The sequence below is a fragment of the Hemicordylus capensis genome, chromosome 1 (genome assembly GCF_027244095.1).
Source record: "Hemicordylus capensis ecotype Gifberg chromosome 1, rHemCap1.1.pri, whole genome shotgun sequence".
In the NCBI taxonomy this organism is placed as follows: Eukaryota; Metazoa; Chordata; class Lepidosauria; order Squamata; family Cordylidae; genus Hemicordylus; species Hemicordylus capensis.
The window spans coordinates 239,826,456-239,839,783 of NC_069657.1; the positions used below are offsets into that span (position 1 = coordinate 239,826,456).

A 13,328-nucleotide genomic window follows, 5' to 3' on the forward strand; every position below is an offset into this window, starting at 1 on the left:
ATATCCTGCATCCGATAGAGCAGGACGGCTTGGGATTCTTCCAACGTTTCCCGCATGCTAAGCTCCTTGGACAGGTGCTCCTTTAGCTGCGAGCAGTAAAAATATCAAGTCGACAAACGGATGCTGATGAAGAAAAACTTTATTTGGGCCTGGTTTGGGCCTAGTCACAATCTTGAACCTGATGGATGATGTGGCCTCCGCTCATTCAAACAAACTCCTGGAGATTTCTCCAACAATGCTTTATCAAGTATCCAAAGCAGCAGGGACATAGCTAGCCCGCCGGCGGCCCGTGTGCAGCCGCAGCGGGCGCCCCCGCTAACCCCACCCCCCACTTCTGATGTCAGATGCTGGGGGTGTGGTCTGGCAGTGAGTAGTAGCTCAGCTGAAGTTAAGTGCTTAAGCCCCAAGATTTGCAAAAGGACGAATGTTTTAGCCAGTTAACATAACTGTTTCTCCTGCAAAGTGTCAGCAGATGCAGTGAACTGCCCTGCAATTGCTCCACATACATCAATAGTTGTCAGTAAGATCAAACTGACCTCATCATCCCGGGATAAAAAGAGCGGTCTCTTTTGTTCTTCTTCTTCCCCCCTTGTGTGTACACACACACTGCTTCCCCAGTATGCATATTGCAAACCAGTATATGCCACGTTAATTGTGATGCAAAGGGAAGCTTTCCACTGAAACCTGCCTAGGCTGTGCTACATTTTAATGAATGCGAGCAAGGCTTTTTGATCTTTTCTGAGTCAGTTCAGTTGTTGAGGAAGGGAGCCTTGAGGCTCCATTCGGGAGTTGCCGTTACAGTTAAACTTTAACTGCTAAAGGGGCTGGCATCAGAAAGGCATTCACAGGGCTTGAGGGGGGCGGGGGGGGGGGGGAGAAAGAAAAGGAAAGGGAAAAGGAGAGCTTGTTCCTTCCCATCCAGCCGAGAAGCGCAGTGCTGAGAGGGAACGTACATGTTGACATTACTTGGTCCGAGTAACCATCCTTTCCTGCTGACTGGCAGGCGCTGCTCCTCTGTTTTCCACCACCACCACCACCCCTCCACACGCGAAGCTGGAGCCCTCTGGCTGGTGCTTGTCCAGCTTCAAGGAAAAGGCACGGAAGCAACGAACATGTCATCAGCTGAGCGTCTTTAAAACTTTTGAGCCCAGTTTGTGCGAGCAGCAGGCAGCGGTCGCCTCGCTGCGGCTCTCTGAGCATGGAAAAGACTCACGACAGCAGAAAACCTCCCTTCAGGAGCCTCGTTCCCGCCCAGCCTGGCGATTCCCGCTCAAGGGCGGGCGGGGAGAGACTTGAGGCTGTGGGCTTTCTGGTGGCTCCGCCGCCTCAAGAGCGCCCATGCGGCGGCTCCGGGGCTCTCTCAGCGCTCTGCCTCTCGCCTCGGGAGGCCAGGCCAGGGAACAATAGTCAGAGAACACCCGATGGCGAGATAGCCATTAGCGCTGCTTTTGCCATGCAGCCCAGGAGCGGCTCTTTCCTGCAGGGAAGAGCCACTCCTGGGCTGCGCTGCTTGGGCGCCTGTCTTTTAGCTAGTTAGGCTGGCGCTGAGGGGTGGTCAGTGGTAATCATCCGAGATGGGATGGGTGAGGGAGGGAGGGAGGGAGGGGGTGGGGGCGGCAGCCCTGTAGCGAAGGTGGAGAGTGGGGGATGCCCAAGACAAGTACTGCCTGCCTGCCTGCCTTTGAAATGCGGGGGGGGGAGGGGGAGGAGAGGCAGCGGCTCCTTGGAGGCAGCGGCCCGTGCGCTTTGAACACTTCTGCACTATGGTAGCTCCGCCAGTGCAAAGCAGGATATGCTTCAGGGCCTTACTGAAAAAACTAAGCACGGCTAAATGTTAGAAATGAGGCTTAGTTACACACCAAAGATAAACCACAGAGACAAAAAGAAAGAAAAGGCTAGAATGACTAACAGCCTGAATTTCCAGGGGAAAGCTGGCTTTTAGGAGGGCACATCTCCTTGGTCTGGCCTCAGTCTTGCTGACTGTTTTGGGGTTACCATTTTATTTGTATTCTACTGCATTTTAATTGGCCCTGACAGTTATTGTCAGCTGCCTTGTATTGTGAAAGTATATGGGTAATGCCCCTGTGCACAGGGGCAGAGCCACCATTGGGCTAACGGGTTCAAAGAACCCGGGCTGCGTCTAAACATGAGCCAGGAGCATAACAAGGATGGGGCAGGCAGGGACCCTGCGCACCTGGGTACGACGCCTATGTGGAGACACATAGAGCAGTGTTTCTCAACCTTTTTGGAGTCAAGGACCGCTAAATTAGTTATGCACAGTTTCAAGGACCGCTATATTTTTGTGTGTGCAGTTTCTAGTCCCAGACCAGCAGTTAGCAAAGGGGTTTCAAGTTTATCTGTTAGTACAGGCGTTCACAGGTGTTCACCACTCAAATGTCTGTAACTTGGCTCATGGGGGCCGAGGTCAATTTTTAGGGTGCCGATTATTAAAATAACACTTAATCAATCAATTAAATCAAAGTGAAATTAATGAAAATGAATTTAATCAATATTTAACTTTTGAAGTTCTGGCTCAGAAGGGGGAGGGAGGAAAGGATGAGACATCATGGCTCCCTGGCACCTGAGATTTGTCCAGTCCAGATTTAACATTACCATCTTTTAAAACTAGGCTGCAACCTTACACTCCATTCTTCCAATTCTGTCTTTTCTTACTCCTCATCTATCTATTTTGCATATAAACATGCAGGCAGGAACTTGTGTCAAGTTCCTGTATACATAATATCTTGCTTCTTAAATGCATAAAAATAGTAATTTAATATTGCTTTTAAAAGAGTACTCTCTCTTACACACACAATACTCCCCCTCCAGATTTCCTCCTCTCTTCATTTGGTAATCACTGCCCTTGCTCTCCTTAGCAAATGGGACAATGCATGTTTGCTACCATAAAACCAGCTTATCAACTTAATTGATAGGAAGCTTAAAACATGACATCTCATATCATACTGGAAGTCTGTAAACAAACATCATCCAAAAAACCTTCAAGCAGAACACTCAGAACTAAAACACTCATTACCTTGAAAAGGTAATGTTATGGTAATGAACTTTACACAGCAATATGGCATCCACATTAGGAAAGTAAACCACAGGGAACGGGGTGGGAGATTTAACCCTTCATACCACACATTCATATCTCTCCAGGTTTTTACAACTGTTATGATTTTTAGGCAGAGGTTTAAGGGAGGGAGGGAGCACTATGTACTCACACATGAGTGGGAAGACTTTTAGTGGGTCTCTTCTTCATCCTTCTTTCCCTCCTTCTCTCTCCTCTATTCACCATTCCATGCCTTGCTACACCCAGCCCCCACTCCATCCCCTTTCTCGTGATCTCTTTTTTCCACTGGGTTTCTCAGTTCGCACACATTGCACTTGTTCTCTCTTCTGCCTGCATGTTTGCTTTTAAAAATCCCAGTTTATGTTAGCTTCATCCCCTTTTTGGTAAGTCAGTAGCTCACCCTAGCCACCCCTTTCTTCATCTCCCTCATCCCCCCCCCACATTTTATTTCTCAGTTCACACAGATTGTACTTGTTCTCTCCTGTATGCTTGCTTTTAAAAATCCCATTTTATTTGATCTCCATCCCCTTTTGTTGCGTCAGTACATGATCAGCCCGCCCCTCACCCCCACCCCTTTCATTCTTCTTATCTTTCCCTTCTTTTTTCATTTGATCAGCACTGTTGCTTACTTTTGTTTGTTTTCTTATCTTTTGCCTGCCTGCCTTCCTCTGTTCCTCCTCTGTAGTAGTTCAGAACAGAGTTTAGGCATGCAGCACTCCAGCCAAGCCAAGCCCTCCCTCTCACTCGCCCTGCTACCTGCCTCGTGTGTGTTTCACAGGCGGCTGCATACCAGTGATGTCACTCGCTCTCGCTATCTCCTCTCATCAAAGAGACTGGAGATTAGCTGGGAGTGAGAAAAGGCTGTCTGGGACTCCGGAGGAAGACAGAGCCCTGCAGCGAAGGCTGCCTGGTTAAAGATGAGCTCCAGGGAGCTCATCTCCAGGGTGTTAAAGGACTGGCATGCTTGAAAAGGAGGGGGTGTGAAAGGACTTGCACGGACCGGCACTCAACCCCCTGGGGACCGGCAGCGGTCCGGGGACCGGCGCTTGAGAAACTGTGGTCTACATAGTGATATCCGCCAACCGAGTTGTTATTATTTATTTTGATTTGTATAAAATGGCTTCCAAAATGGCTCAGGGCGGTTTCACCTGCTGCGCGACCAGCCAATTGATACATGCAATTTTACATTTGTGAAGATTTCCAGATAAAAAAGAATATATGGGAGTGTGAAAGTGATGTGTTTTAGTAAACCAAAGCAACTCCATTTTGCTTAGTAAACCAAAGAAATTCCTTTTTGCTTAGAAAGCTAAAAAGCTCTAACTTAGAGTAACCTCAGCTGCTCAGCCCAGGGACATTCTCTGCAACATTGTCTTTAACAATAGTCATCATTACCTCTCTCTCTAGCTAAGCAAAGTAACAATGATAGTAGCAATTGAAATGCTAATGAAACAGGCGCTTGGTTCCCAGGAGAGAGAAGATCACCTGATGCACAGTAGTGTTAAGTTACGCATGCGTATTAGAAAGGATTAGGTCATCGGTTTGGGATGTGTATTGGGGGCCGGGAACTTCTCAGCGTTCATTTTGTGGGATGTATAAAAGTGTATTTCTAACTGTGCTCTGGGTATTCAATGTCATGCGTGAGCTCCATTGTCTACCTTGCTATCGCGATGCAATAAAACGCCTCTAATTGATTCCCACTGAGTCTGTTTGATTGGCGAAAAGGCGGACCCAAGGACGAACTGAATTCACATCAATTTGGTGCCGTGAGTGTCGGATGTGACCTGGGTGGACGATCTGACCCGCCACGGGACAGTGAGGGCCAGCGCACACCACAGCCTTTGTCTGCGGAGGATTCTCGTGGCCCCGGGACGTGCCAGTCGTTACTACACGCTACATCTGGGAATCGAGGCAGGAGTGAATGGGAGTCTGGGTGGAGAGTGAAATCCAGGGACGTCTTTGGTGAGTACCCCAGCCCAAAGGGGGGCACAAGGGGGACTTTTAGCTCGAGCAGGGGGAAAGGAAACCTCACAGCCGAAGAAGGGCTGCCCGAGAGAAAAGGGGCGACTCAAGCCAAAAGCCCAAGGGAGGGGCGGCTGAGTCAAAAATAAACGGCCCAAGCACAGGCAGACTAGGGAGGGGCCATGGGGAGCAGAAATAGCAAGTACACCAAATCTGAAAGGATTTCCTGCATGCCTTTGGAGTGTGTGTTGAAGAATTGGGAAATTCTCACAGGGGAGAAAAATGCTCTCAAAAAGAAAGTTTTGAAGTGTCTTTGTATAGAAGTGTGGCCAAGTTATCCGCTTGGCGATGGCGCCACCTGGTGGCCATCTACAGGAAGTGTTATCAATCTTTAATTTTGGAATTATTGATATATTGCTCAAAAACGGGAAAATATGAAGAACACCGCTATGCTCAGCCATTCATGGAATTATGGTGCAGACCTCTGTTAGCTATAAACTGTGGGCTAATGCCCGCAGGGAATTCTTCTGGACTATTTCCCTTGCAGTCTTGCCCTTCCACTCCCCTCATTCCTTCCGCTCCCACCCCTCCTCCACCCTTTCCCAGGCCCTATGAATATCCAGAAGATGATTGGGTTCAACCTATTTACCCATCTCCACCCCCACCACAACCTCAGGTTATTCCCCAGCCTCAGTTGCATCCAATTCCCAATGTGCCTGATGTACAGAGAGCACCCTCTCCAGGAAGGGGGGCGGGCATAGGTTTGGTTGACTTAGAGGGGGGAGATACATTGGGGTCACCTCCTACACCTTTGACATCCTTGGGAACGGGGGCAGGCATAGGTTTGGTTGACTTGGGAACAACACCATTGCAGCGTTTAAGGAAAGATTTGGAAGCCTTGGATTTAGCTATTGTGCCTAGTAACAGCGGTACCGTCTCCCTTACAAACCCCAAAACCAGCCCCGTTGCCTGGCATACTAGGAGTAAAAGCAGCAGCAGGGTCCCAATTTTGGCTCCATTGAGGGAGACTTTAACTGCCACAGGGGAACAAACATTAGTCCATGTTCCCTTTTCATCTGCGGATTTAATGAACTGGAAGTTGCAAACCAAATCACTTAGAGAAGACCTGGTAGCCTGCTCTAGTCTCTTTGAGTCTGTGTTTGCTACTCACAAACCTATATGGGCCGATGTCCAGCAAATGGCCGGTTCCTTGCTTACAGCGGAGGAACGACGCCTCCTTTTGCAAAAAGCTACCCAGTTGGCTGCCAACATGGGCGCCCGTCAGACACCAGTAGCCACAACAGCAGATCTATATCCTTTGCAGGATCCTAACTGGGATCCAAATACTGATGCTGGGCGTGCCGCTTTGGACACTTTCTGCCAGCTCTTTCTAGAGGCTCTCAACACTTGTGTGCCTAGACATACAAATCGGAACAGACTTCATCAGACCTTTCAGGGTCCAAATGAATCGCCAGGAGACTTTCTGGAAAGGCTTGAAAAATGCCTTTGCCAGTTCACGTCCCTGGACCTTAAATCTCCAGAAGCAGAACATATTTTGAGAGCAGCATTTTTAGCTCAGAGTGCCCAGGACATTAGAAAAAGGCTGAATAAGTTAGATGCACCTTTAACCATGGCCCTCGACTCTTTAGTGGAAGCAGCCTACCGCGTCTATACACAGAGAGCGAACCCAGACCCAGAGTCAGAGAGGGAGAAGGAAAAAGAGAAGGAAGAGGAAAGGGAGAAGGAAAAGGAGAAGAAGGAGTCAGAGAAGGAGAAAGAGAGAGAGAGAGAGAGAACTGGAGGGAGTAAACCACATATCTTATATGCTGGTAGATGAAGCGGGGCCCAGCAGGGGCCGGGAAGAGCATCCCCTTGACAGGGATCTCCATATTGTTACCATTGCGGAAACCCAAACCATTGGGTCCGGAACTGTCCGACCCGGTTTCAAGGGCCGCAGTCAGTGCCATTTCCACAGCAAATGCCCTATTGGCAGACAGCCTCTGCTGTTCAGCCTCAGCATTTTCAGCCACAGCCGCAGCAGCATTTTCAACAACCACAGCAATTCCAACAGTTCCAATCCCAACAGCACAGCCAGCAACAGCACTACCAGCCTAGTCCCCAGGGCACCTTTCAACAAAGGAGCTCCAGATAGGACAGGCCGGAGGAAACAGCTGTATTGGCTACTTGCCGAACACTTTCACTCACAGAACCCCTGGTGGCCTGCAAAGTGGGCTCTGGAGCGAATGCTCAGACTGTTTCAATGTTAGTAGATTCTGGTGCCACTCATTCAGTCTTAATCACTCCAAAAGGGGCTACCCCAAGCAGCCGTTCCACCTTTGTGGAAGGAGCCACGGGTGCTTCAGCAAAACATCACTTTTTGGAAGCCATACCCTTTGAGTGCGCATGGTCGCAAGGACAACATTCCTTCCTGCACATGCCTCAGTGCCCTGTGAATTTATTGGGCAGAGATTTATTGTGTGCCATGCGGGCAACCTTATCTTTCACCCCGGACCAAATCATTATGGAAATTCCTGATTCAGAAACCTGGGCAGTTCAAGCTAGAGTGATGGGTCTTTTTCCACCCATGCTTGCACCATTGATTGATTTACAAGTACCAGAGACAGTGTGGGCCAAGGAGGGAGTGCCAGGCAAAGCAAAGTATGCCCAACCAGTGACAATCCGATTGAAACCAAACACCCAGCCTGTTGCAATACCACAGTATCCCTTAAGGAAGGGAGGCGCAGAAGGATTGTTGATGTTTGTTGATTGTTGATGATTGTTGATGATTGTTGATGAACCAATTGTTGATGCCTTTATAGCCAATGGAATCTTAGTTCCTAGCCAAAGTGCCTGGAATTCCCCAATCATTGCAATTCCAAAATCAGACGGTAGATGGTGCCTGGTACAAGACCTAAGGGCAGTAAATGCCTGTGTGGAACCCCTACACACAATTTTGCCAAATCCACACACTTTAATGACAGCTGTGCCACCACAAATGACTACTTTTACTGTTCTGGACTTGAAGGATGCTTTTTTTTTTTTTGCATACCTTTAGCGCCAGAATAACAACCAATATTTGCATTAGAAAGGCACGACCCGATAACACATGTAAAAGTCAGGCTCCAATGGTCTAGGCTCCCTCAGGGCTTTAATTCGGCTCCTCACTTATTTAGCGGTGCGTTGAGGGAGGAATTGGGCAGGTGGACACCCCCTGAGGGCGAGGAGGGAAAAGATTTTGTGTTGCTGCAGTTTCTAGACGATTTGTTCCTAGCTACAACCACAAAGGAGCTCAATTTGATCCTTACCACTTCACTTTTGCTCCATCTAGCGGATGCAGGCTTCCATCCATCAAAAGCTAAAGCACAGGTGGCCTTGCCACAGGTTAAGTAGATGGGACTCTTACTCAGCCAAGGACAGAAGTCTCTTTTGCCAGAGCGAAAAGAGGCCATTTGCAGAATAGCCCCACCCTCCAATCGCCGCCAGTTATGTTCCTTTATTGGAATAGCTAATTTTTGCCGCCAATGGATTCATGGGTTTGCAGCTTTAGCCCAACCTCTGTATGATGCACTTTCTGGAGGAGAAAATGACAGCTTTACATGGTCAGCAGACTGCCCGTCTGCTTTCATGAAGATAAAGGCAGCTCTTGCGAGTGCTCCAGCACTTGGACTGCCAGACTACAACAAGGTTTTCTACTTATTTGCTTCTGAGAGTCAGGGAACAGCATCTGGGATACTTACACAAACCCTGGGCAAGGATCATCGCCCAATTGCATATTTTTCTTCCAAACTTGATGGCGTGGCCCAAGGTTGGCCTTCTTGCTTGAGGGCCCTGGCCGCAGCAGCTGTCATTTGGGAAGAAGCTTTGAAATTCACCCTAGGTTCCAAGACTAAACTGTATGTTCCACACTCAGTTCTTACATTGTTGGAGAACAGAGCAAACCAATGGCTGACACCTGCACGCATGGCTAAGTACCAAGCTATTTTTATCAAGTCTCCAGAACTTTCCATTCATCACTGCACTGCATTAAATCCAGCTACCCTTTTACCGCAAAACATGTCAGAACCAGACCCTCCTTTGCATGATTGTCAGCAATTTCTGGACTATCATTGCTCAGCCAGGCCAGACCTGACTGATATTCCACTATCAGATGCAGATCTCACATTTTATACAGATGGGAGCAGTTTTATGGACAATGGGGTCAGGAGGGCTGGTTACGCCGTGGTTACCATACATGCTACAGTGGAAGCTAACTCATTACCCCCTGGGACCTCAGCTCAGTTGGCAGAACTGATCGCCTTGACTAGAGCTTTGCAGTTAGCCCAGGACCAGAAGGTCAATATCTTCACTGATTCAAAATATTCCTTCTCGGTAGTACATGCGCACACCACCATCTGGCGGGAGAGAGGGTTAATTACCACTGATGGGTCACCAATAAAGCATGGTGGCCAGATTTTGGGACTTCTAGATGCTATACTTTTACCAAGCAAGGTTGCAGTTATGCATTGTCCAGGGCATCAGAGAAAGGACACTGAGATTGCCCAAGGCAATACCAGAGCAGATCACACAGCCAAAACAGCAGCTCTGCTGCCACCCCCACCCACAGTAACCATGTTACCACTTATTCCAGCTTTCCCCTTACTTCAGCCTCAAGATCACCCTTTCCCAATGACAGGAGAGGACGTGTCTACTTTAAATAACCTTTTGCAAAACCCTGAATGGACTCAAACTGAGAATGGAGCTGTCCATACTTCAGGCCAACAGTTCTTTTCATATGGCACCACCATGGCCTTAGTTAAGCAAGCCCATCTGACTACACACTTGGGAAGGGACAGACTATATGAGCTCTTGGTCACATATTTTTACCACCCTCAGTTAAGAGCAATGGTAACCACCACTGTCAACGCATGTGTGGTTTGCATTAAGAACAATCCAGCTCCACCAAGGAGAGCAAGACCACGCGGTCTGCTCAGAACAGGAACAGCCCCAGGTGACTCTTGGCAATTAGACTTCACTGACATGCCTAGAGCTGGAATGTAGAAATATCTATTATTGTTTATTGACAATTTCACTGGGCGGTCAGAGGGATTTGCTTGTAAGACAAACAAGACAAAGGAAGTCACCAAGAGACTTCTACAAGACATTATACCAAGATTTTCACTTCCTAGGCATTTGGATTCGGACCAAGGGCCATATTTTACCTCTACAGTCATGCAGGAGGTGGCCACAGCCTTAGGAATTAGCTACCACCTACATATGGCCTGGCACCCCACGTCCTCCGGGAGAGTAGAGGCCTCAAATTGGATCTTGAAGACACACCTGAGGAAGATATGTCAAGAACTATCGCTGAAATGGCCAGACGCCTTGCCTCTGGCCCTTTTTCGCATGTGCATCACACCGAGGGGGCGTAGTGGGCTCTCACCATTTGAAGCTCTGTATGGGAGAGTGTGTTCTCTAAATCCTCTATCTGCTGATGTATCTGACTTACATGTCAGGGGAGAAGAATTGCTGAAACAACATGTAGTTGGCATTGCGGCTGCCTCGTCTTCTCTTTCTTCTCATTTACAGGCAACACAACGGCCGCCACTAGAGGGACCACAACACCCTTTCCAGCCAGGCGATCAGGTGTACCTTGAGAAATGGCAGAAGCCTAACCTCGAGCCACGGTGGACGGGCCTGTTTACAGTGCTCCTAGTGACCCAAACTGCAGTTCGTCTCTCTGGATCAAGGACTTGGACCCATCATACCCGAGTGAGATTCGCGCCTATCCCAGCAGAGGAACCAGAAGACAACAACAACTGGGCGGTGACCAAGCATGGAGACCTGAGACTCACTTTATGCAAACAGCCACCACCAAAACTCCCACCAGAGCCTCTTTCCCTTGAAGATACTCTGGCAGTGTGGGAAGCAATGGATGAAGGACACTTTTAATTTTCTCAAATATTTTTCCTGCAAAGAACAATATTTTTTCTCCTCTTCTTTTAATTTTTCCTGTACTAAGGGAGGATGTATCTCTTTTGGTGTTTGTCATGTTATTTCTTGTGTACATGGTCAATTCAACACCCACATGCTCCACTTTTACAGACTTTAGCTGACATTGCCAACTTAAATGACTGCTGGCTATGCAGTCACATGGCAAGCACAGAAGGGGATATTTTAAATGTAGTGGCCATTCCAGTCACACTTGGCTGGTGGATTACTTATCCACAAACCACAGAACAGCCCCATTATTTTTCAAATTACACTACATATTGGTCTTGGGGAAAACACAGCGAAACAATTCACTTCCAAGGGAAAAGTATTAGCTTTAATCGCTATGGTTACATTCAACGGGAAACTCTCAACAGGAATGCCCTTGGTATCCCGGATATTAAGCTTTCAAGCCACGGCTTGCATCCTATCTGCACTGAAAATAGAAATGGTACAGCGAAGTTTTTGGGAGTGAATCCCTACCACAGCTGTACACACAGAGTGTCCTTTAACAGCACGGACAGAACATGGTTCTCTCAACACAGAGAGAACAAACTAGAATGTTTTCATATTCCTTTTGATTTAGCAATACCTACTTCTCTTAGAGAATTTCTTTTTCTTAACTTCACAAACTCAGAGTGGATCACTGTTTCAAAGGCCCTGAAGCTTTATCATTCTTCCATATATCTTACAAAAGGTTTTGGCCTTTGTCAACAGGCAAACCAGACTGATCATGTTTGTGAAGGCTCCAGTTTTAACACGCACACGCCTTGGTATGACATCTGGGTAACAATTGCATGTGCTTTTCCAGAGGGAGTATCAAAAACATGGAAGCAATTTTTGGGCCACACAGGTAAAGACATTGTGGATTTGTGTAGCCATGATGTCAATCTACCACGTTCAGGAAACAACTTAATTGTTGCCTTACCAGCAGGCCTTTATTGGGTCTGTGGGAACAGAGCCTATCGTGCATTACCCCCAGGATGGACAGGCAGATGTGCACCAGCCCATTTAGCACCTACCATTTATGTGAAACCTACACTTAATGCACCACAAGTTCTTAATCTTGGAAGCTTGTTACACAGAACACGAAGATATGCCAAAATCAATTATGTTCCAAACCCCTTAGCTACATGAAACACTAAGTTCCATCAATGGGCAAGGACTATACTACCTAGATTAGGAGTCAATCAACTAGAAAAAGCTATCATTAATATTTCCAGACAAATCGAACTCTCATTTAACCAGACACTGTTAGCCTTAACTGATATGGGCACAGAGATAAATTCATTAGGAGAAGTAGTTATGCAGAATCGTAGAACTTTAGATATTCTCACAGCTCAAGAAGGCGGAGCTTGCGCAGTCCTAGGTGAAGTCTGCTGTTTTTATGTCAATGAGACTGGATCCATTGCTGATCATGTTCAAAATCTTAAAGATCAAATATGGCATAACATGGGAAAGGAAAACCCTATGGATATATGGGCATGGCTCACTTCTTGGTTACCCAATTGGGGACTGTGGGTACAGAAGATAATCATAATCATAGTATGTATTTGTCTTTTATTGATAATCACATGTTGTTGCTTGCAATGCATTCCAACTTTAATCCAAATGTTTATGAAAGCTTTTAGACCCCACCACAGTTTGGGACCTAAATACACATCCGTACCCTTACAAGCATTGATGAGAGCATCCTGAAGCACCCTGAAGATCCAGGGTGATGCATTATTTCAAGGGGGGAATTGATGTGTTTTAGTAAGCCAAAGCAACTCCATTTTGCTCAGTAAACCAAAGAAATTCCTTTTTGCTTAGAAAGCTAAAAAGCTCTAACTTAGAGTAACCTCAGCTGCTCAGCCCAGGGACATTCTCTGCAACATTGTCTTTAACAATAGTCGTCATTACCTCTCTCTCTAGCTAAGCAAAGTAACAATTATAGTAGCAATTGAAATGCTAATGAAACAGGCGCTTGGTTCCCAGGAGAGAGAAGATCACCTGATGCACAGTAGTGTTAAGTTACGCATGCGTATTAGAAAGGATTAGGTCATCGGTTTGGGATGTGTATTGGGGGCCGGGAACTTCTCAGCGTTCATTTTGTGGGATGTATAAAAGTGTATTTCTAACTGTGCTCTGGGTATTCAATGTGATGCGTGAGCTCCATTGTCTACCTTGCTATCGCGATGCAATAAAGCCTTTGATTGATTCCCTTGAGTCTGTTTGATTGGCTAAAAGCGGACCCACGACGAGCCCAATAGGAATGTGCGAGAATGCTGACACCACCGAGCCAGATGCCCTCTACATGCTGATTAAAGAACCAGGTCATGGCAGAGGT

The 13,328-nt window shown here is 47.2% G+C and overlaps 2 protein-coding genes across 3 annotated transcripts; both read left to right on the plus strand.

Moving 5' to 3' along the window:
* Positions 1–4,052: 4,052 nt before the first annotated feature.
* On the plus strand, positions 4,053–13,199 carry LOC128340457 (endogenous retroviral envelope protein HEMO-like). The gene is made up of 2 exons (XM_053285561.1): positions 4,053–5,032; positions 10,598–13,199. The coding sequence occupies exon 2, from the start codon at positions 11,036–11,038 to the stop codon at positions 12,134–12,136; it is 1,101 nt and encodes a 366-aa protein (XP_053141536.1). The 5' UTR covers positions 4,053–5,032; positions 10,598–11,035; the 3' UTR covers positions 12,137–13,199.
* On the plus strand, positions 5,029–13,199 carry LOC128340456 (uncharacterized). 2 transcript variants are annotated; one of them, XM_053285559.1, is made up of 2 exons: positions 5,029–5,793; positions 5,875–13,199. In XM_053285559.1, exon 2 carries the CDS (start codon positions 8,423–8,425, stop codon positions 10,067–10,069), a length of 1,647 nt encoding a protein of 548 aa, XP_053141534.1. In that variant the 5' UTR covers positions 5,029–5,793; positions 5,875–8,422; the 3' UTR covers positions 10,070–13,199. Both variants share the same exon structure in this region, with proteins under 2 accessions (XP_053141534.1, XP_053141535.1).
* Positions 13,200–13,328: the final 129 nt, after the last annotated feature.